Source organism: Coptis chinensis, chromosome 5 (genome assembly GCF_015680905.1).
Source record: "Coptis chinensis isolate HL-2020 chromosome 5, ASM1568090v1, whole genome shotgun sequence".
In the NCBI taxonomy this organism is placed as follows: domain Eukaryota; kingdom Viridiplantae; phylum Streptophyta; class Magnoliopsida; order Ranunculales; family Ranunculaceae; genus Coptis; species Coptis chinensis.
In genome coordinates this window covers 88,571,514-88,593,862 of record NC_141460.1, presented here as the reverse complement: position 1 = coordinate 88,593,862, position 22,349 = coordinate 88,571,514, and the positions used below count along the sequence as shown (strand labels likewise).

At 34.5% G+C, this 22,349-nt stretch overlaps 2 protein-coding genes across 2 annotated transcripts; one reads left to right on the top strand and one right to left on the bottom strand.

Moving 5' to 3' along the window:
* The first annotated feature begins 4,324 nt into the window (after positions 1-4,324).
* LOC147499818 (protein LIFEGUARD 4-like) lies at positions 4,325-6,768 on the top strand. Its single transcript, XM_086561588.1, has 4 exons — positions 4,325-4,698; positions 4,791-4,904; positions 6,015-6,172; positions 6,291-6,768. The coding sequence occupies exons 1-4, from the start codon at positions 4,431-4,433 to the stop codon at positions 6,489-6,491; spliced, it is 741 nt and encodes a 246-aa protein (XP_086417714.1). The 5' UTR covers positions 4,325-4,430; the 3' UTR covers positions 6,492-6,768.
* An 840-nt stretch (positions 6,769-7,608) lies between these two features.
* Positions 7,609-12,250, bottom strand: LOC147499817 (VAN3-binding protein-like). Its single transcript, XM_086561587.1, has 7 exons — positions 11,746-12,250; positions 11,106-11,222; positions 9,749-10,172; positions 9,430-9,645; positions 9,149-9,198; positions 8,482-8,539; positions 7,609-8,320 (listed from the first exon to the last, which is right to left on the bottom strand). Exons 1-7 carry the CDS (start codon positions 12,088-12,090, stop codon positions 8,103-8,105), a joined length of 1,428 nt encoding a protein of 475 aa, XP_086417713.1. The 5' UTR covers positions 12,091-12,250; the 3' UTR covers positions 7,609-8,102.
* Between the last annotated feature and the right edge of the window lie 10,099 nt (positions 12,251-22,349).

The window sequence follows — 22,349 nt, the reverse complement described above, 5'->3', positions numbered from 1 at the left end:
TAACTTAACGTATATACATTGATCAGGCTATCCGTTTTTGCAAAGAAATTTGAAGCAAGTGTTGCAATAATATTGTCTTTATATTTCTCAATGCCTTAGCTTGTTGTAGCTTCAACGGTTGCATCCCAGGAGAGATTGGCAATCTTGCAAATCTATCATTTCTGTAAGGATTTCTACTATTATTTTCAAATTTTGATTTATTTAAGTATGAAAACAATTCTTCCTTCATCGCAACGTTGTGCGCAGAAACATGTTTATCAACTTGACAATTCTCTTCTTAGGGCTTTGAACTCTGACAACTTTAGTGGGAAAATACCAACTAGCTTGGGTAACCTTTCTGATATCACTCATTTTGATATAGTCAACAATCACAACAATGGTGATCATTTTGTAGTACATTGTCGACACTAACTTTGATATATGTTTGATCAGCTAGGTGTTGCACCTTATCTTGGCTCCATCGTATTTACTTTGAATGGGGAGACAAATAAAGATAAAAAATCTACTCTGAATGGGTGAGTATGTATCCACACTCGCGAATGGTAATTGCAGTACAACTTTTGATCTACATAGTAAATTCTTCCAAGCAGATAATCATGTTTATCTAGATGTAGTACCAATTAACAAGGTAGATCACATTTTCAATCATCAATGTCACACGTATACTAGTCCACATTGTTTAATATGATTTATTTTTAAATCTCAGTGCATTATTGTACTCATCATATTTCCAACAAGAAATACTTAACTTTTGTCCCCTCTTCCACCATCTCCCTCCTTTCCCTATCTATTTTTACATCTTTTTTATTTATTGTAAAAATTATTCTACATGCATTTAAATAATACATAGAAGTCATGGCACTGTCATGAGCCGATGGACCAAAAAAGGCTACGGACAAATGTTTCGCAACTATGATTCTTGGATGAACTTTTTCTTTTTCTCTTTACTTAGAATTGGTTTTTCCAATATTTAAATCAATAACTTCATGCGGTATAGTAATATAAATGTTGATCCAAGTGGGTTGAGGGAGAGGCAAAGTCCAAATACCTGGCTAAGGTTGGTATTGCTCGCCATGGAGAATGGCTATCATGGACGGACTGTGGGATAGTGTGCTTGATTTCTTTTTTAGTGCCCCAGGGACATCAACTTGGGTGTTCATACTTCATATTGTATGGTCCTGGTGTGGTTAAGGACATTGCCACACAGATTAGAAATGACATCCCTCATGTAAACACCACCAATAACCACTATGGTATAGATATTGTATGACTTTCAAATAGATAGATTTTTCCTTTTTAGGTTATTTCTGCTCACATATGAATAGATTGCTCAGCAAAATGTTTGTTTAATGAAATGTCATTGTGAAATACAGTGAAACCTCATGTATGTAGAATGGTAGGAACAGGTGCATTTACAACAAAATTAAAAGTGGATATAAGTGTAACTTGTAAGTGTATAATACTCAATATTTAATTTTTTTTTTTTTTTTTTTTTTTTTTTTTTTATTTTTTTGTGGACAAGGCTGTTGCATGGTTTCAATTCTATGAAGAATATGGTATTTGAAGAGTAGAGCTGGATGTGTAGTTGTGTATGCATTTTGTATGTTATACTAATTTGAGAAATATATGTAGTCATTCAAGGCTATTTAAGATTTTCAGTATAAAACTAGAATATGGCTGAGTTTATGAGAATCACGCCATGCACTAGACCAAACAGATATTTCATTTGAAATAGATGGTTTTGAATGTCTTTTTCTGACATTGTTTACATATTTTGTCATGTAGGGACACAATGTGGTGGCTAATCTTAAACAACACTGATTTTTTATAAGAATTCTGGAAGGCCTTGCCTAGACTCTAGTGCACCCCTCTTCACAGCGACTTTTGTATTTTCTCTGAGTTAAAGTTATTTGTTGCATACTTCAGTTCCGCAGAAGGAATCTTTAAGCCAAGAGTCAATATATTCAGTCCAGCGGAGGTTGGTCTGATAGGACGCCTTCCTATGGGAGCTCCCTCCTTGCATAGGCAAGGGTGACCAAGACAAATTCCACACCTTAATCTCTTTGATTTCTTCATCCTGTATATTACTAGCAAGAAAAACCAAACCTAGCCAATCCCCCCAATATTGAACCCACCACAATTGCTATAGGTTTTTTCTTTGACCCATGTTCTTGCAACGACCAATCATCGTTCATCATCTTCATGATCTCTAAACCGTTCAGTATGACAGTATAACATTAGTTGTTGTCGGACTTCTCATATTTTATGCATTCATCACAAAGTCAAAGCAGACAACGGAAGCCAGAGTATATATTTTATAGCTATTTCAAGTATGAGTCACCTCTCTTGAGTGCAATATATTTTATAGTAATTGCATTATTTTTTACAGACTTATGAAACACATGCTACTAAAAATTAGTTGAATTATAGTGCTCATCTGATTGAAAGTGAAGTTGATGACAACCAAACTAACATGCACGTTTTTTTTTTATATTTGTACCAAAAGTTATTACCGTGTTTATCTCACTTCATACTCTAGCTAATTCATATTAATTGTGTTGCAGGCCATGGATTGTTACTAAGACACGGAGACATACCAAATTCTATCGCTTTTATATTGGTGATTTTTTGTGATGTTTCATTGTAATTTGAATGTATTGCGCTCAACTTTTAAATTGTGTATTACATAAAGTTTGTAAGTTTTATATGCTTTTATATTGGTGATTTTTTGTTGTGTTTTGTTGTAATTTGAATGTATTGTGCTCAACTTTTAAATTGTGTCTTACATAAAGTTTGTAAGTTTTATATTTACTTTTTTGGAACAAGGAAGCTAAAACCTCTTTACAGGTTTACTAAGTTGTTTTGTCTACATTTCCTAATTTTGTTAACTGATTTAAATGCAACATAAATGCGTTTAAGATAGATTGCAGCAAATTAATTTTAGAAGGGTAGGGCCGCGGTATTGACACCTCCATAAATGGGACTAACACCCATTTGACCAATTCAAATGTACTAGCACCCCTCCATTAAATACACAAAAAATACTAACGGCAAGCAGCTGTCGCGGGATCGCATAATCCACGGCATCGGATTGTCACGAGATTCCATATCCCACGGAAGGTGGTTGTCGTGGGTCCTTTTTTTTTAATAGTCATCGTAAAAAAAATTAGTTGCCACGAGATGATTTTGTTTACTAAAATGGGTTTTTGCTTGTGTTAATTATCAAAACTCTTCTTCATTAATCTGATCACAAAATTTTCTTATAGCATATGAAAATATTTGCCGCAAAATAGCAAAATTATGACTCGATTGTATATTTTTTTTTGTCATGGTTTTGGTGTTGTTTTTGGAGTGTATAAAGAAACTTTAAAGAAGAAAATGAGATATCCATATTACCATATATATGTCATATGTGTTCAATACGCAAAATTTGAAGTGAAAAAAAACAAAAAACACGAAAAAAAAAATGTCGCGGCAACTGCCTGCCATGGGATATAAGATCTCGCGGCAACGGCCTGCAATAGAACTATGGGTATGTGGGGTGTAAAAAGACATATAAGAAATAACCATTATTGTTTTATTTTTTACCAAATGGGTGCTAGTCCTATTTATGAGGGTGTCAATAGGCACCCCATTTTAGAATGCATGCTTTATGGGTGTATAGTGGCATAAATTTCTTTTGCCATGAGCACGTGCACTTATGCTATTAAACTCATAGTAATTAGGCTGAAGTGATTACTAAGAATAGTGCTATAGCTTTGGGAGTTTGGGAAGGTGAAACGCGGAATCCCAAACAGAGCTGAAAGAGGAAGGTGTATGTACAGCTCAGTCTCTGCTGCAGTATAAGTAACCTTGACTAGGACTATGTATAGGCATTTTCAACTATGGTCAGGTTAGGAGGCAGGTGACAGTAACTCCCTGGTCGACTTCCTATCAAGTGGTCCATGCTTCCCTAGAAAGGCAGGGTACCTCTCCAAACTACTTCCTTCCTTAGTTCCTTAAGAGTTAAGACTCCCAACATGAGCTAACACGCGAGCCACATTCAACTATGAAGTATCTAACACTAATCTCTTTGACTGGATTGTTGACTGGTCATCGTGTAAGAGAAATGATGAATTGGACTTAATGTTGACCAACCGTCGTAGTCCTAGTCAATTTCCATGAAGCTTCCTCCATAACCGAAAATAGAAACCCCCTCAATAAAGCTTGCTCACCTAAACTTTCCTAAAACGTAGTAAACGCCAAAACGATACGAAATGGCATGGCACGTAACCAGCAAAATTTCACCGTGTTAAATATCTTTTCTTTCTCAAATCTTCACATCACATCACATCTCTCCCTAACTATATACACAACATGTCACGGTAAACCAACCCACTTTTTTACTCTCCACCAACTCATAGAAAAACCCTAGGAATTATTATTTTTCAATGGAAACAATGTCTAAAGCACATAAGTATGGTAAAAATGACATAGAAACAGGGACTAGTAATGGACAACTTTACCCAAACATGATTGAAGACCCAAAACTACGATGGGCATTTATTAGGAAGGTTTACACAATATTGACTGTTCAATTACTTTGTACTGTTGCTGTGGCTGCTGCTGTTGTGTTTGTTCGTCCTATTCCAAATTTCTTGGTGTCTAGTTGGGCTGGTTTTGGTGTTTACATTGCTATCCTTATTGTCCCATTTATCCGTAAGTAGTACTAGTACATTTTTAATGTTAATAGTATGTTTAGACAATTAGACTCATGTCTTGTTCTTAATATTATTTTATTTGTTTTGCAGTGTTGTGGCCATTGCACCATTTTAAGAATAAGCATCCATGGAACTTCATTCTTCTTGCACTGTTTACTGTTGCGATATCTTGTTCTGTTGGGGTGTCTTGTGCCTTTTCCAAAGGTTAAATTTATAGAATTCTTTATATACTGTGTTAGATATATATATTTGTAATTCTTTATATGTTGCCTATATTTCTGTTTTTACATGGAAGGAATTTTGGTCGTACGTGTTCTCTTTAACAAAAAGATTGAAGCTAATTGAAGTATGGTTAAGAATGGAGTCGAAAGTGTGTGATTGCCTCTTAAGAGAATGATAGGGATTGTACGTGTATTTTAAAGAAAATGGCAATGTTAAATTTGGACAGTGAAGTAGAACACAGTGTCGTGACTCTTGAGAGTTAGGATGTCGACATATTCTATTGTTTATGCTTCTGAGTTTTTATACTACGAGCCACAGTATAGAGTAAGAATTAGATGTTTTAGTAAAAACTTTAGCCAAAGGAATCCATTGGATGCAATTAATTATTAAAAACTAGACCGTTTACCCCCTTATTCAAGAATGAAGAATGTCTGTAATGATGTTGTAAGAAGGGATCGATAATTGCAATATCAAGCTTTATGGTAGACTCTTTTAGCCGTTTCAAATGTATTTCCTGGTTACCAAATGATTGTAGAACAACAATGGTGAGTATAAAAGAACTCTTGTATAGGCACTGTTTATATGTGCATACATGACCAATTTGTAATGCAAATTTCCCCCCCTTCTTTTGTATCCCTTAACATTCACAAACCATTACCAGGAAAATATCCAACCTTTTCTCTAATTTTCGTGGTGAGGCGTTTTCTTTTTAGAGCAACTTTGTCTTCCAATTATAGCGTACAAATGTACAATCCAAGTCAGCGTTAGGTATTAGGTTGATTGGAATTGCATATGGTTCTTGTCTTGGGATGATTTTTCTACCTTTACAGTGATAACTATGCTGTCATTTAGTTTTATAATGACTATTGATTAGTGAAGCAGAGGTCTAGGTTAAGTTTCATCTAAAAAGACGAGTGCTTCTCTTCTGAAGACTGGTAAATGAGTTGCATACTACCACATTTCTGTATTGAAGATTCTTTGTTATGAGAATTTTGGATCCACAAATGATTACCTCTTCTCTTTTCTATGTGTTTTCCTTCTCATTGTTAATTTTTCTGCTGTAATAACTTTTTATGTCTTCATAACATACAGGGAGGATAGTTTTGGAATCTGTGATTCTGACAACGGTGGTAGTCATAAGCCTAACTCTTTACACTTTCTGGGCTGCAAAGAAGGAGCGTGATTTTAGTTTCCTTGGTCCGATTTTGTTCTGTTCTCTCATGGTGCTTATTGTCTTTGGCATCATTCAGGTACTTCGGAACATTCAAATTTGTTGACCTCTCTATTATCTAATTTCCCTGATATAACGAGAATTCAGATCGTGTTTTACTCCTGTGTTCTAACTGTTATCTGTTTGGTTCCTTGCAGATCTGGTTCCCCCTAGGGAAAGTCTCACATATGATCTGGGGAGCTCTGGGCGCCATCGTATTCTCAGGATTTATCATTTTTGACACATATAATCTAATCAAGCGCTTCTCCTATGATGAATATGTTGTGGCTGCAGTTTCGCTCTATCTTGACATCATTAACCTCTTTCTTGCCATACTTGGCTACAGTGGCTCTGATTGAGGACTTTGTTTTCGCTTCTAGCTAAATAGTAGATGGAGATATAGCGTAGTATTATGTACAGCTGAATTCTAACAGTCCCTACATTGATATAAACAAACAATAGAACTAATTGCTGTTTCATGTCTGTAGCTTTTGGCCTGAGTGGCTGTCTTTGATTAGTAAGTTGTTCATGCTAGATTTTATGGGATTATATCACGGTTCATGCCTGAACGTTCGGTGCATAATTTTGATTTATATGTTGGTATAATATTGATAAACTGATATGTTTACAAGTTCAGATGCAAAACTGTGAAAACTTAGAATTTATGATCTCATATTTCTTGAAATTTGATCGCTTGTGGTTTTGTACTCTAGTAACACTGGCATCGTTTTTCTTCAGTTGCATCTTGACTATTTAACTCCATATACAACAGAAGAATGGAGAACTAGAATTACTACCGGAGTCTGATCCCTTGCAGTTACAAGACGGTTTATGCTTCATATTTATGTAGTAAAAGACTAAAAGTAAAGACTATGAAATGTGGTCTTGTCATCAAGGCACAACCGGCTTATAATACGGCTCAAAATATAGAAAGGTATTGCAAGCCCATTTCATTTACAACTCAAGAACAGCCTCATCTCAGATAAACATGTACTTGATTTTTATTTTTAACACTGTCAATTTTTGCAACATCCGGGGTACTAACTAATTCATGAAATCAGTTCTCTTTTAAATTTTCCATAAACATATGAGAGCCTTGAATATTATGCAGCACACCAGCAAAACTTAGTTGTAACTTGGAACAGAGTATCAAACGTGGGAATGTCATCCGTGGACATATTAAATTGAAATAAGAGACTGATGCGAGGAACAGGCAACTCAATTTTACATGTAAATTTGAGCTTCATCTTCAGCTTCTCTAATTCAATTTCTGGGTAGCTTATTACAAATCTTATCATGGCTTTGCAGAGGCTTACCCGTCTACATCAAATGCAACTGATTGGAGACGCCCGAACAACTTCCAATCATTCTTTGCATTTCCCGGTCCTCAATGAAAGGCCCAAACCAACAATTGTCGGAAGAGGCTCTATCAAACTAACATGAGGCCTAAGGCATCAAACATACGATCGAAAAGGGTCACCACGTAATATCTACTTTCATGACATTAAAAAAAGATTGTTCCACTAACCCAATCAACATTCCCAAAAGAGACAATAGTTAACTCCACATACGGAATTTACAAATCACATAGATAGTACACACGTTGTTTTTATAACTGAAGCTGGTTTCTTGTTCCATCTTTTTGACCATAGTCGAGTAGTCCAAGATTCGCCCTTTAGGTACAAAGGAATGAAAGTGTGTAGCTAATCACATGGCCTGGCCTTCCTTGCCTGATTGGGAACACTTTTATCTAAGTTCAAACTAAAGCCCAAAAATCCAAAATATTCCAACGGTAAAAGATACTCCTACATTTAGTTTATCTTATACTTTCCCTCCCTTTTTACACTACATGACAGACAGAGGACCCGAAATAAAGTTCAAAAGATCTGTTAATCCTCATGGGCCCTAATGGTTAGCCTGTAAACATTTCCTCTCTTGACAGGGTTGATTTGGTGTTTGACAGTAGTAGCTCAGGATCGTCGATGCCTATTCTTCTTATCAGCAGCTATCGAGAGGAGCCTAGAGACACCCTGAGTCCAGATATCATACTCCCTTTGGTCCCTACACTCAAACTCGACCAACCCACGCAATTCAGTCTTCAACCCAAAGTAACGACGGTGGTGACCCCCGTCAAGCAAGTGCCTGCCTGGCCATGCAGGCATGTCTTTGCATACTTCTAACACAATATCTGCACAAATTCAAGAGAGAATCCAAGATCATAAAACTTTAACTTTTAAATCTTTTATCTTTATTTGCTTTACTGCAATTAGTACTTTCTCTAATCCCAAGAAGAGCCTTCCCTGATTCCATTCACATTGGAGAGACTAAGAAAATAGGATAACAACTTACTCTTTTTCTTTTTGGTGATTGTCCCTGCAACATGTCTGCTTTTCATCTTTAGCATCACCTGCAGAATAAGTTGCAAAACCACCACATTCAGTAACTAATTACAAGTTATCCATATACAGTATGATTCACTCACATCTACTGCTACCAGAATAAGGTAACTCCCAACAGAGGCATGTGTTGGTATTTGTGAAAATGGCAGCCTAAGCACAGTGCACAATTATGTGGTTTACACCAGTAAATCATAGATATCAAAAGGCTGTCTACTAATGCAAGTCAAAACTATCAATAGTGGAAGCATTTGACTCATGAACTGATAACAGACGAAACAAAAGCTAATACAGCATTTGTCTTGCCAAACTCCTCTAACTCCTCTATTTGCACTTTGGTAGGAAGGATGAAAAAGGGCCCTACATTAATCAAGATTTAGATACTTGGTGCCATCCTACAGAAAATTACAAGCCATGTCTCCCAACAACTAGGACTCGCACAGGATATTAGGCAAGAACCAGTCAACAAGAACATGGAATGTAGTTCACTAGGATGAGTTTTTTTTTAAATTTGGTGGAGGACATAAATGTGTAGTCAGAGTAGACCACATAGTGTAAAGTACTCGCAACTCACAAAACATAAATATATACATCCTAATCTTAATTAGACAATAGCTCACCTGACCCAACCGATTGATATAAACAGAGACAACCTTCCAATGAAGCTCTCCTGCAGATCTCACAAAAACACATATATCAGAATTTAACTAAACCAATGCATTGATACACCAATTAAGGTACAAATTTTAAATAGCTTCATTTTATGCTAAAACACATTTACAAGCATCAAAAGTACCACCACAATAGAAATCTGATAGTTATAAATACTTTGTACGTAACTTAGTATTAATAATTTAATATAGTTTACCTCGACTTCTAGCGGAAAAAAAAAATAGTATACCTTGACGGGTTCGTTTGAGGAGCTCGCAACCCCTGGCCAGAAGCTCTTGACTGCAAATGCCCAGGAAATTTTCTTCAGGTACAAGCTCTCCACTATAGCTACCATTAGAATGACCATTGTTAGTCCCAGCCATCCCCCTCTCAACCGGTATAACTGCAGCAATGTTCCATACTTCTTTCAAAGCTCTTGCCTTCAATGTTGCTGCCCCACGTAAAGCTACAACCACAAATCAATAAACTCCATCCCTAAATGAATTGTTCTCCCCAACGTCTCAATTTCAAAAATCGAATAGCACTATAGCACTACCTGATTTACTTACCAGTCGCAGCTGCTGCAGTTAAAGTTGTTATATCGCCAGCTGAGCGCACATTAACAGCAGAGCTAACAACAGATGCCAAGTGCTCGCGCTCAGCACCCAATGCTTCTGCCGCCTCTACACATTGTGCTGCAACTAATGTAGCTGCAGAAGCAACCGCCATATCTGTCTTTGCCATTTGCTCATCTTTCCCTGACCCAGATGATGCTGCTGTGGCTGCTGCGATTGCCGCCACTGCAGCAGCAACTGCAGCAACTGATACGGCCGCGTGGAGTTGGGCAGTTTGTGCACGTGTTTCTTCCTTTTTCTTCTCTCTTCTATCTTTTAACCACCTCCCAACTGTCTTACTTCCACCCCCACCAGCACCACCTCCACCACCACCCCCACTTCTATATTGGGATGCTACTGAATTGGTCATACGGCAGAACTACATTATCAAGGCAAAAAAATGGTTACAAAATTTCTACCAAAAATATAATTTCTGGAAACAAAAATTAACATTTCCAGATTCTCACTCGAGTATAATAGATTTGTAGAAAGCTAGAAATCAATCAAAGGTATTATTAAAGTATCAGTGTGACAAATTAAAAGCACTGCACAGCCTATGAAGTTATGAACCAGACAGTCACAATCCTCAAGTCACAACTAATGGTACCAGAAGGTCAATCACCATGGTCTAAAAAGACAAAACTACCCATCAATAAAAGATGCATTTATTAGTCAACTTAAGGTTAATTATGGAAACCGAACTGAAACAACACAGAGCAGACAAAGTCACAAGGGGGCATGCAGTCCATACTCGACAGAATCAAAAGAAAGGTTTCGTGTTGTTGTTGTTGTTGTTCTTGGAAGTTGGAAAAAAAGTAAATGTAAAAGATTTCAGAGCTAAACGAATCAAAGCTAGTCGCTTCGTTATACCAAAAACAAGTAAATGTACAGAACATGCAAGACAAATTTCACTTAAACCGTACAATATCAACAACCCCACGTCCCCACTCAAAAAGACTTAACAGGGAACAAAGTCGAAAAAAAAGTTATTTACCAAAAAAGCCTTGTTTACAAGAACCTTGCATGTTTTACAAGTGGGAAATTTAACAATATTTACAGGGGTAAATGGGAGTTATTGAAATAACTTCAAAAGCCTGGAGAATAGATGCTTTTTCTGGGAAACAGAGAATCTCTGTGAATTTCTGAAACAGTAAGTGCAAAGAACACAGAGAGATTAGTTGCAGGTAAAGCTTAGTTGTTTGGGTTTACTTTACTATCAAGAAACCACAACACAAAACTAGCTAAAACCAAATACTGCTTTACTTAACATTTTAATAGCAAAGCTAAAACAAGGAATATATAACAAACAGACCTTCATGTCATCCATTTCATTTGGAGAGATTGGTGGACTATCTGTTAATGAACCACCAGCTGTTAATGGTCCACTGCTATGTGAAAGTCTACCTGAAGTTCTTGGTGATACATCTTGCTGCATAGAGAAAAAAACCATATCGAAATTTACAAAATTTTAGATTGAAATATGTGTTAACCGAAGTACCATCTTAGATATGTTGAATTGATTTTGAAGCTATGTTAAAGGAATATCCGAATATGTAGCTTGGAGTGTTGGACTAGAAACCAAAGATAAGGAATGAGAAACTCTAGTTTTTAGAACAATACCATTTCTTGTTTTTCACGCTTTGTTTTATGAAAAAAAAACAGATTTGAGAGTTTAGACAGAATCTGGATTGCTTGAGATACACTTTTGTTTTTATTTTCAGTTTCTGTTCTTCACTTCTTCTTCTTCTAAATATAATGAAAAGAAGATATAAAAACAGTTTTAATTCATATAAAATAAACGATAAGTAAAAAAACTAGCTGAAGTTTAAATCCAAAAGAACCCAAAAACAGAGTTTTTTTTTTCCAGAAAGCCCAGAGCTGAAAATTAAAAAACACCATTTACTTCCTTCTTCAACAATAGAGGTAAGAAAATGTAGTAAACTTAAACTTACAGATTGAGATAGAATGCGTTCCATAACAAGCTGAGAAGTAGCAGAAGAAGCAAAAGAAAAAGGATTTCCAGAAACCAAAGCAGCATTAGCAGCTTCAGCTTCACCAGCAATATCTTCTAGAATAACAGGAGTTCCACAACCACTTAATGGAGGAGTACTACTTCTCATCAAATGAGGATTATTAGTAGTAGTTAAAGCTTTTGAGACTTCAAATGCTGAAGCACTCCATGAACGTGAGAGGAACTCCATTGGTTCTCTTGGTGTTTCAGGTGGTCGGAATCCGGTGATATGAACGGATTCCGGTCTCCATGAGTCGGCAGTGGCTATATCTGCTGCTGCTTCCATAGTGGGTGTAAGTAGGAAAAAAAAAATGGGGGGTGTGTTGGGAAAGTAAATGAAGAGAAGGGTGTTGGTTTTATAGAGTGAGAGAGAGAATGAAGAGAGTGAGAGACAAAGAAGCCGGAATGTCAGTGTAAGGAGTTTACATATAAAAAAAATGAGTGATACGACCAGGTACTATTGTCTCCTACTCAAATGTTAAATGCACCAACTTCTACAGATATACTACAGTAATTTGTTTTGCAACAAAATCCATTGGACTTATTTTAGGAGCATGTCTTTAGGGCGCCAGATGTATGTGGTGGACCTTTGGATCAATACTTTTGCCATGCAATACACACGTATTTCTTGGTATGAGTGGCCCAGATTTAATAGCATACCATACGACCTACGCATTATAGATTTAGCCTTATTTTAGAGGGTACCTAGATGTTACAAAATTTTGTTGGAGAGCTCGAATTTCTTTGAAAATTATATTATTGTAAAATCTAGAATAGGCCGGTTTATAGGTACGCATGTCATCTGGGCCCTCCACCAGGTGAGGGTGTATTGCATGACAAGGTATTGAATGGAGGCTCTCCTAGCCCTGCTTACCGGTACAGCCAGCGCATGTTAGAATTGCTAATTATATTATTTACACATTTCAAAAAGTACGACAACTACCAAAACGTATTGAGTTTTAAGCGTAAAATATGTATGAATTTAATTTGACTTGATCTAGATTTTGTATAATCTATAATCTTATGTATGTTTTGATACAATGTTTTTAAAACTGAACCAATAATTGAACCGTTTTTTTGTTCAAATGGTCTAACTAGGTTGAATCATGGTTCGATTTTGTCACACCAATTTCTGTTTGTTTAATAAAGTCTATGCAAGTTTATCTTCTAATTACAAATTTAGTTCCATTGGAATTAAGTTTATAGTTATTACTCATTACAACCAAAACTTGGTTTAACTAGTTTATGGGTTAGGTTTGACTATCCTCATCGTGTTGTTGTTGTTGTTTTTTTTTTTTTAATTAGGCCTAAAATGCTACATATATTTAAAGAGATGGGTTCTAGGGACATATCTTATAAACACACACATAAACAAATTCAAAATCGTTATGACATTTATAAGTTTTACATTGGACTATTTTTTTCGTAGATATGATATCCTATATATTCTAAACATTGTTATAAATAATCAAAACTTTATAAATTTGTCAAATGTAGTTAGCAAATTAAAATTTTGGCTAATTATGGACCGTTCATTTTCACTAGTTTTATACTATGTTTGGCAAGTTTAGAAATTTTTAATTTTTTCAATTATTTGTGACAATGTTTATAATAGTTAGGAGATCATCGTATCTACAAACAATTAACTTAATCTAAAAATTATAAATATTTTAAAAGTTTGTATATATATATATATATATATATATATATATATCTTAATATATAATATATATATATATATATAAAGCTCACACAATGGTATTTTTCGAACTCTATTAAAATTCCATGTCATTTCCTATTAAAACATAAATTTCTCTCCTATTTGAAAAACAAAAATCTTTTTTTACAACGGGAATTCATCTCATATTATAACGGGAATTATTCTCCTATTAAAATAAATTATAGCACTTCTAATTAAACTGGAAATCATTTTTATATTAAAACAGAATCTCTTTCTCAATTGAAAAAATGGGTTTTTAAAAATTAATTAAAAACAATTTGTTATAAAATTAAAACGGGTTAGCGACTAAAACAATAATCCCATTTTTCTAAAAAATATCTAAATGTTTTCAAAAGTACCGGTGCGTATGCCCGTGGCCTACAAGATAGTCTTAATATTAAAGCTCCCACAAGGGGTTTTTTTTTAGCTCTATTAAAATTTCACATCATCTCGATGGGAATCATTCTCCTATTAAAATAAAATATTTTCTCCCAATTGAAAAAACAGGTTTTTAAAACTTAATTTAAAATAATTTGTTAGAAAATTAAAATGGGTTAACGACTAAAACGGTAGTCCCAATTTTAAAAAAAATATAAATATTTTCAAAATAGCTTGTGCGTATGCACGGGCCTACAAGCTAGTCTTAATATTAAAGCTCCCCATAAGGGGTGTTTTTTTAGTTGTATTAAAATTTCACGTCATTTCCTATTAAAATGGGAATTTCTCTCCTATTTGAAAACAAATTTTTTTTTTTTTACAACGGAAATTCATCTCCTAGTATAACGGGAATTCCTCTCCCATTATAACGGGAATTCCTCTCCTATTAAAACAAATTCTAATACTTCTAATTAAAGTAGGAATCATTCTCGGAATTCCTCCTCTATTGAAAAAATAAAATATAGCATATCTAATTAAAATATAAATTATTTTCCTATTGAAACAGAATCTCTCTCCCAATTGAAAAAACATGTTTTTAAAATTTAATTAAAACTTCATTTAAAACAATTTGTTAGAAAATTAAAACGGGTTGAAAAAGCGGGTTTTTTAAAATTGAATTAAAACTTCGTTTAAAACAATTTGTTAGAAAATTAAAACGGGTTAGCGATTAAAACGGTAGTCCCAATTTTTAACATATATATATATATATATATATATATATATATATATATATATATATATATATATATATATATATATGTTTTCAAAATAGCGGTATGTATCGTATGCGGACCTACAAACTAATTTTATAATATATGTCTCGAAAACCCCTCCTATATTTAAAATGTGATTTTGTATTTTTGTATAATATATAAATATAGATTTATTTTTTCTTATGCAATTTTTGTATTTTAGCAAAGAGCATAGGATTGATTGTTATAACATCTTTGTGGAAGTTGAAAAAAGCATAAGCCTAAGTTTTTCAAAAAAAAAAATATTTGGCAGGTAACAAAAATATATAGCATAAAAAAAGGTACTGTCGTAGTTAAGAATATCGGAATTATCGGAATTTGTAGAATTCCAATAGTCCCAAAAACAAAAAATATATTAAATTTCAAATTTAACATTTTTTTTAACTTTATTTTGTTATTTTCGATTTTGTTAAAAACTGGAATATTCCACGGAGTTTTGAGATTCCGTCATACTAGTTGTATTTTGATCGAGATGTTGGTATGATTAGAGTAAAACAAGTGAAACAGAAAGTTTGAATGTCTTTACATTTTCAAGATGGATTAACCGATATTATACATGGAGCGTATAATAATATACGATGACAAATTTACAACCTTGGACCGGACTACCGGAGCATCCAATTCCGTGTAAATGATGTTACCAACATGAAATTTCCTTGGCAATAAACATTTATTAAGTTTTAAAAAAAAAAAAAGGAAACAAAATAAAGTAGAGAGAGCTATCCAAAGATTGAAAAGTCCAAGCCCATATCCTCTTGATCTGAGCCCAGTACAGCTAGTGGACCCATCACAGTATTTGAGATAGTGACCACAGTGATTATGTTTCTACGTCATTGTGGTCTTTGCAACTTCATAGCCCGACCGACACATGTGGAAGATAGAGGTCTAATTAATCCTGACAAATTTCCAGATTTTTTTGTTTTGATTTGTTTTTGATCTGTTGTTTAGTTGCACTTCTTCTCTTTTGACAGAACTGTGTCTGGTAGATGTAACAGCTTTAGATTAATGGTATGGTTGCACAAAATATACGCATGGAGGCGTGCCCTATAGACGTCATCATCTCCCTCTTTTGATCTCACCTTCTTTCCCATGCCAAAGCTCTCTCACTCTCATTCTGAACAAAAGTTTTAGACAAAACCAGCTTTTTCTAACGAGGACTCAGTTTACTTTTGATCACTTGTTTTAATCTTTTGTTTCTTTCTAATTACTACTGCGAAGTGCAAACATACATATAATAGTTCTACGCTTCTAGCCTTCTACTACCATTGTATATGAGCTTGACCAAATTAGCCTCACATTTTTCATGAGTTTGACGTCCGTGACGACATTTGGACCAAGGCTTTGAACTTTGAACACTGAAACACTGGACATGTTCTTGTTGCCTTTTTTGAGCAATATCCTATTTGTTTGTATGTTAGGATGTTGATATTGTCTGTTTTATTTGATTTGAACTTTGGTCAAAAACTCAAAACTACATACCCTGCAGAAAGCATTAGATATTTAGATATTTGGTTATCGAGAAAAAATTTAAAAAATTAGATATTTCATATTTGCATTGACGTTACAGCATAGTTCGTGATTTCCATGGAATTTTTGGAATTCCACCCAATATTTCGGTTATAAATTCCAGATCAAGAGTCGAAAAATATGAATTTTGGAATGTACTCGAAATATAACATAATAAGAGCCGGAATTCTAGTTTTTGGATTTGTCGAAATTCTGGAATCTTGAACTATGCGTTACAGACTTACAGTGCCTAGACAATTACGACATTTATAAGAACATTTGTCTTTTAGAGCATCATCAATGCAATGCTAAAAACCATTTATAATGTGACAGATAGAATTTTTTTTGACAATTTCATTCACCAACGTGCTGCTAAACACCCATTTTTATCTCAATAATTGTTAAATTCTCGACCAAAATACTCATAAATTTTGCAGCCACTTGCATGGGACAACTTTAGCCGTCCAGGTGTTGGTCAAGTTTTGCCGTCCATAAGTTTTTCATTTTGTTTTAATAAAAAATAAAAAATGTTGGATTTTGTACTATTGGGCCCAAGATGTTGGATGGGTCAAGTTTTGCCGTCAATAACTTTTTCAATTTATTTTTAATAAAAAATAAAAACGGTTGGATTTTTTTGGGCCCAACGGATATATTTAATGCAAACTACTATCCAATTCACTCATATTTCTTCTTTCATTATTCAACAAAATGTCTTCACAAAATATGGAGAGTCATCCTCATCCGATACATAGTTTGCATTTCATCCATGCTGAAAATGAATTATTGTGTCGAGCACATATGCTTACAATTGCTGGAATTGAGTGTGATGTTGTATTGTCAAATTATAGACCAAGACGAGTTCTTTGGGATAGAATTTGTGAAATATTCAGATACAACGACAGTTGTGGAGATAGAACGCGTAAAGCCTTATTGGACGGATTTTTAAGGATTTGTAAGAATTGTAATAAATCTTTTAAATTGAAGTGTGCACATAAGATTGTTGGTGCTTTCAGTAGCGATGAAGAGCGAAAAACTGCGACAAAACGTATGTTTCTAAAAACTAAAAGAATAAAATTTGTTCATGAACGTTGTTGAAAATTATAAGAGATGTAGTTGAGTGGTATTAGTAGATGTTTTAGCGTTGCAATTTATTTAAGTTTTATTTTGTAATACGTTTTTATCGTTTAAGTGTATATTTTTGTAGGATAGATGATGATATTTGAGGGACAATCATCAACATCACACTTCTCAGTCCTTATCCCAATCACTTTTCAGTATATGGTTTAAACAATAGTGAAATACTCGTACTACCAGTACTTAATTAATCAAATAAAAGTGTATTTTAACTTAAATTATATAATATTTAACTAACAAAATAAAATATTATATCTTAAAACTTAAATCCTCTTATCTATAGTATCCACGTAATCCCATTGCATTACTTTTTCATTTCATTTGTATGGACAAACAAATCAAGCCCAGTATACAGACGTGTCATGAAAGCACTGCCCCAGTCAAAATCATCCAAGTTGTCAAAGTCTACCAAAGACGCTAACCAACTAGCTCAAACTCCAAAATTTTCAGTCGTGAAACCCACTTGGCTAAAAAAATATAACAAAAAAACCATGACAAACTCATCCTCCGCCTCTGAGTTTGGCTCCAAATATATGGCGTCAATTTGATGCAATTCTTAACTAATCGGTACATATATATTTCTCTAAAGGGCGGGTTCAAAATGTATCTACTACCAATATTCCCTGGTACAAACTCACCATCAAAATCAAACACGAAGGCAGTAGAGTTTTCAACCTTCCCATATCCTCTTCAATACTTGAATTAAACAAAATGGGTTTCTTCTCACCCACACTTAAACCCATCAACATTGAAAAATCAAGTGGCGTGATACCAAACTCAGCACATGGAAGGTGAAAAGTGTGTATGGTGTGCCACCATCGCTCCGCCAATGCAAATATGATTGGACGATTAGTCCGAATGTTCAAACACGATATCAAATGACCAAAATGTGTTTGCAATATTCGTTATCTAACGTGTGCAATATCGTCTTGCCTTTCCTCTAGGTGTATTCAAAAGTCTTTAATGTTTGGCATTGCGCATCTCCATTTGGTGGTATTTGTTGGTGTTATCCCTCACTGACAAGCTTCTTTTTGTGTGTGTAGATGGTGTATGGTCGTTGAACAAAATAAAAACGTATCAAAACCTAATTATCCCTTAATAAGTAAAAGATAAGTAGGGTATCATTCCACTTTTAAGTGTATGTTTATATGGAGGACAGGACTGGAAAGGGGGTTTGAGGGATTAAAAACTATTATTATAGATATTATAGATTCTAATGCTAAACTAAACTAAACTAAACTATTGAGAATTTATAAGAAGGGGAATTCAAGATATTAGAATCTACCAATACTTTTGATTCAATGACCTTTTGCTTCATTGTTGTTCTCACAAGTAGACTACAATTAGGCAACCGAGCGAGTGCCGATGCCCTCTTGGACAAAACATTGTTAACAAATAACTCTACTTCAGGTTATTTCTATGTTCATATTACTAGTATCTTATTTCCTTTTATGTGAGATTGGGCAGCTATTCAATGAATCACTATCTAAAGCAAACACAAAGAATACTTCTTTTACTCTAAAACACTACACAAGTAGAAGAAAAGTAGAGAATAATAGTATAATATTCAATTACAATAAATAAAACCTTATTCTAGCAATAAATTCAATTGCAATAAATAAAAGCATGTCACTAGCAAATATTCAATTGCAATAAATAAAACCCTAAACTAACATGATATTCAATTGCAATAAATAAAAATTTAATCTATACTTCCATCCCCTAGTCTAGGCAATGGAACTAATAACTAAAAACATAAAAAACTAACCTGATTGAAGAACACCATAAACCAGAAGAATCATTAAACCTTAAGCACCGACTTCATCTTCTCCCTTGAAGGAGAAGATTAGCCTTCAATAAAGAATGAAGAACACGAAGAACGAGAAGAAGAAGAGTCGAAGAACATAAGACTAGAAAGACTAATTTATTAAAACTCAGCTAGTTAAAACCGATCTTTTATTATTAATCTCTCTCTGCCTCAAGTTCTGGAGACAAGAGTGTAAGTGAATTAGAAAATTACATGAAGCACTTAGGTCCTCTATTTATAAAGATTACAATGAGCTCTAGAAGCATTCCAAATCGTCATTTATTTCCTAATACAAATAGACTTCTTTCAAAGTCCAACTTCGTCTCCAAAACTGAGAAGGAATTGCCTACAGTGTCGATTCATGCGTCTGGACGCACTATTCATGCATCTCAGACGCAAGCAATGCGTCTGGACACTCGATCCATGCGTCCCAGATGCGTTAGCCGATTTTGTCTCTTCTGCTATATCCTTCTATCCTCTTTTGCGGGCTTTGGTCCAAGCAACAAATCCTTTGGCCTTGGACTTCTAAATAGGCTTTAAAATAGGTCCAAGTCGCATCTTTAATAGCTCCAATTCCTTGGCATTCTGCATGATTGTCTATGGGCTTCCCATGTGATCCTTAATGCTCCGAATTGCTCCGTTTTACCCCTTTTTCTCTAATATTTCACAAAATTCTCTCTTTCATCTGTAGAATCATAAAACATAACTTACAAACACTATTAGTCCACTAAGATGGCTAAACAAGAGGCATACTCGAGAGTTAAATTGCACTTTTTGAGCACTTATCACTCACATGAGGAGGAAATGATTTCAGCCTGCGTGGGAAAGCTTGAGCGCACCCCGCGCTCAATTTTGTCTTGCTCGGAGCGCGACCCGAGCTCATGCCTTGATGAACCTACTGACGAGTGAGCGCACCCTGCACTCAACTTAGCCTTACTGCTAGCGCGACCCGTGCCCATGCCTATTTTGGCAGGATTCTATTTTTCCGAAACCGCGAGTTTGGCACTATATGTTTGGGTTTTTGGCAAAACCAAACACATGAGAGGCAGCACAAAAGTCAAAGAAAACCCAATCTTGAAAGCTATCAAGATTGAGATATAACTTTTATAGAGAAACAACCCTGTAAAGAGAGAGGAGTGATCTAGTAAGGTGAGAGACTGAAAGGAGATATTGTAATATTTCTTTCCACTTTATAAAGAACTAGCTTTTGTGGAAGTAGGCACCATTGGCCGAACCACGGTATATCTTTGTGTTGTGGTATGCATTTAATTCTGCTTTATATTATTATATATTGTTAATAGTTGTTTAGTGAGTTGGGCATGTTAGTATCGATTGTAGTTGATATTTAGAATTTGTCTAGAGTTGAATTGTGTTCAAATACAAATTATCTATGTAGTGGGGGAATCGATTGGTATTGATATAAACCCCAACACTATTCATTTTCTACACATTAAGATATTTAATCAAACAATTAGTATACGATATATTCTAAATACGATTTTAAATAAAAATCAATCGAACAACGTTTGTAAATTTATACTTACTCTTTCATTACTATATAAACATGAGACATGGTTGTACTCATTCTCGGTAGAAAAATTGGAAATTATTTTTTGGTATAAGTTCACCATCGTTTTCTCGAGGATTTGAACTCCCCAACCTACGCAAAAGACTCATTTTACGTCCAGCTTGACGATGGTGATCCATTGCAAAAAACAGAATAAAATTTGGTAGAAAAATAATATTTGATTAGGTGATTGAAGTGAGGGGGCTTGAGTTTTTCTCGCCTGTTCATATGTGGAATGGTTACTGGAAGTTTGAATGTGAGTGTTTTTTTAAAAAGAAATTGTTTCGACAGGGACGACTAGACGCCATTTAAAGCAAAATTAAATTGGAACGGGACAAGTATTCATGTCCAAAATAAAAACCTAACATTTTAAAAAAATGCATTGGTATCTGACACGATTATAATAGTTTTAATTAATGAAAAAAACTAACGTGTCACAATTTATTTTAGCAGCGCGTTGATGATGCATGTTGATGATTTCACATTATGGAATCCATTTAGCAAGTTGGATCTACATAATAAGCGTTTCGTCGTTGGATGGTCGCTCAAAATGAGAGAGATTCTCTAAAATAGTTATTTTTTTCGCCTCAAAGAGAAAGAGATAAATGATCGACAAGGTTGCTCATTCTCTTTCTAAATTTTAGAGCCCCAAGCCACACATGATAAGTTCCATGATTGAAACCCATGTCTTTTATACTTTTTATAGTACTTAAAACTCCATTATACATTGTTTAATAACAACAAATGAAGTAAGATTAAGGAGACAGGGGAAGGGAAAAAGAAGAGAGGGGAAGGGATGGTGGGACAAAGAATCTCAAAAATCAAAATCATCATTAATCTCTGATATGATCAGGAATAATACCAGACTTAAAGAGTTAAAGCACCCAGCACACACAGATGACAGATCCACAGCTCGTTTCTTCTGAATATCGGACCTACTCAAGACCCTTTCTCCAATTTATTATCTTCCTTTTGCCTCCCTACTAACCCAAAGTCCCAAAGTACCATTAAAACTAATATATTTACGAATATGACAAAAGTAACCCTTGACTAATGAATCTTTTTTGAATCAAAAGTTTGGTATCATTCAAGATCCTTCATTTTGATCACAACTTTACCTTCTATCTTATTTCTTTTCTTTTTTTTTGCTTTTATTTTTGGATATCATTTCATTTTTCGATGGATGTTGTTCACATACTTCCTTTATTTTTTTTTAAGAGTGACTAACAAGCTTAGTATCACACTTTTTAATGTATATAAGTACTACTGTTTGTTAGTTAGAAAATATATTTCAGCTTTTCCTTCCTTGATTGATATGCAGTCAAATCCGTTAAGAGTGTTCACCAGTAAATAGTAAATTACAATTAACATCACAAAAACTAAGCCCTTTCCAACTAAAGGAGCCCATCCAGTAAGATGATTCAACAAGATTGATTTGAAGTCACCACAAGGAATCAAATGCATTACACACTTCAATATGAAAAGTGTAATAACTGCAATGCAGTTATAGGAGTACTCAGTAAGTCAGTAGTCAGTACATGCATATTTTTCTTCTTGAAGTTGTATGCCCTTTACATCAAAGTATCAAACAGGATATGTCTCCTTTATGACGATCAATTGA

Coding starts and splice junctions, on each gene's coding strand:
- LOC147499818 (XM_086561588.1), top strand. CDS start 4,431: ATGGAAACAATGTCTAAAGCACATAAGTATGGTAAAAATGACATAGAA. Junction 4,905..6,014: donor GTCTTGTGCCTTTTCCAAAG/GTTAAATTTATA, acceptor CATAACATACAG/GGAGGATAGTTTTGGAATCT. Junction 6,173..6,290: donor TTGTCTTTGGCATCATTCAG/GTACTTCGGAAC, acceptor GGTTCCTTGCAG/ATCTGGTTCCCCCTAGGGAA.
- LOC147499817 (XM_086561587.1), bottom strand. CDS start 12,090: ATGGAAGCAGCAGCAGATATAGCCACTGCCGACTCATGGAGACCGGAA. Junction 11,223..11,745: donor AACGCATTCTATCTCAATCT/GTAAGTTTAAGT, acceptor TTCTCTATGCAG/CAAGATGTATCACCAAGAAC. Junction 8,321..8,481: donor AATCACCAAAAAGAAAAAGA/GTAAGTTGTTAT, acceptor GAATTTGTGCAG/ATATTGTGTTAGAAGTATGC.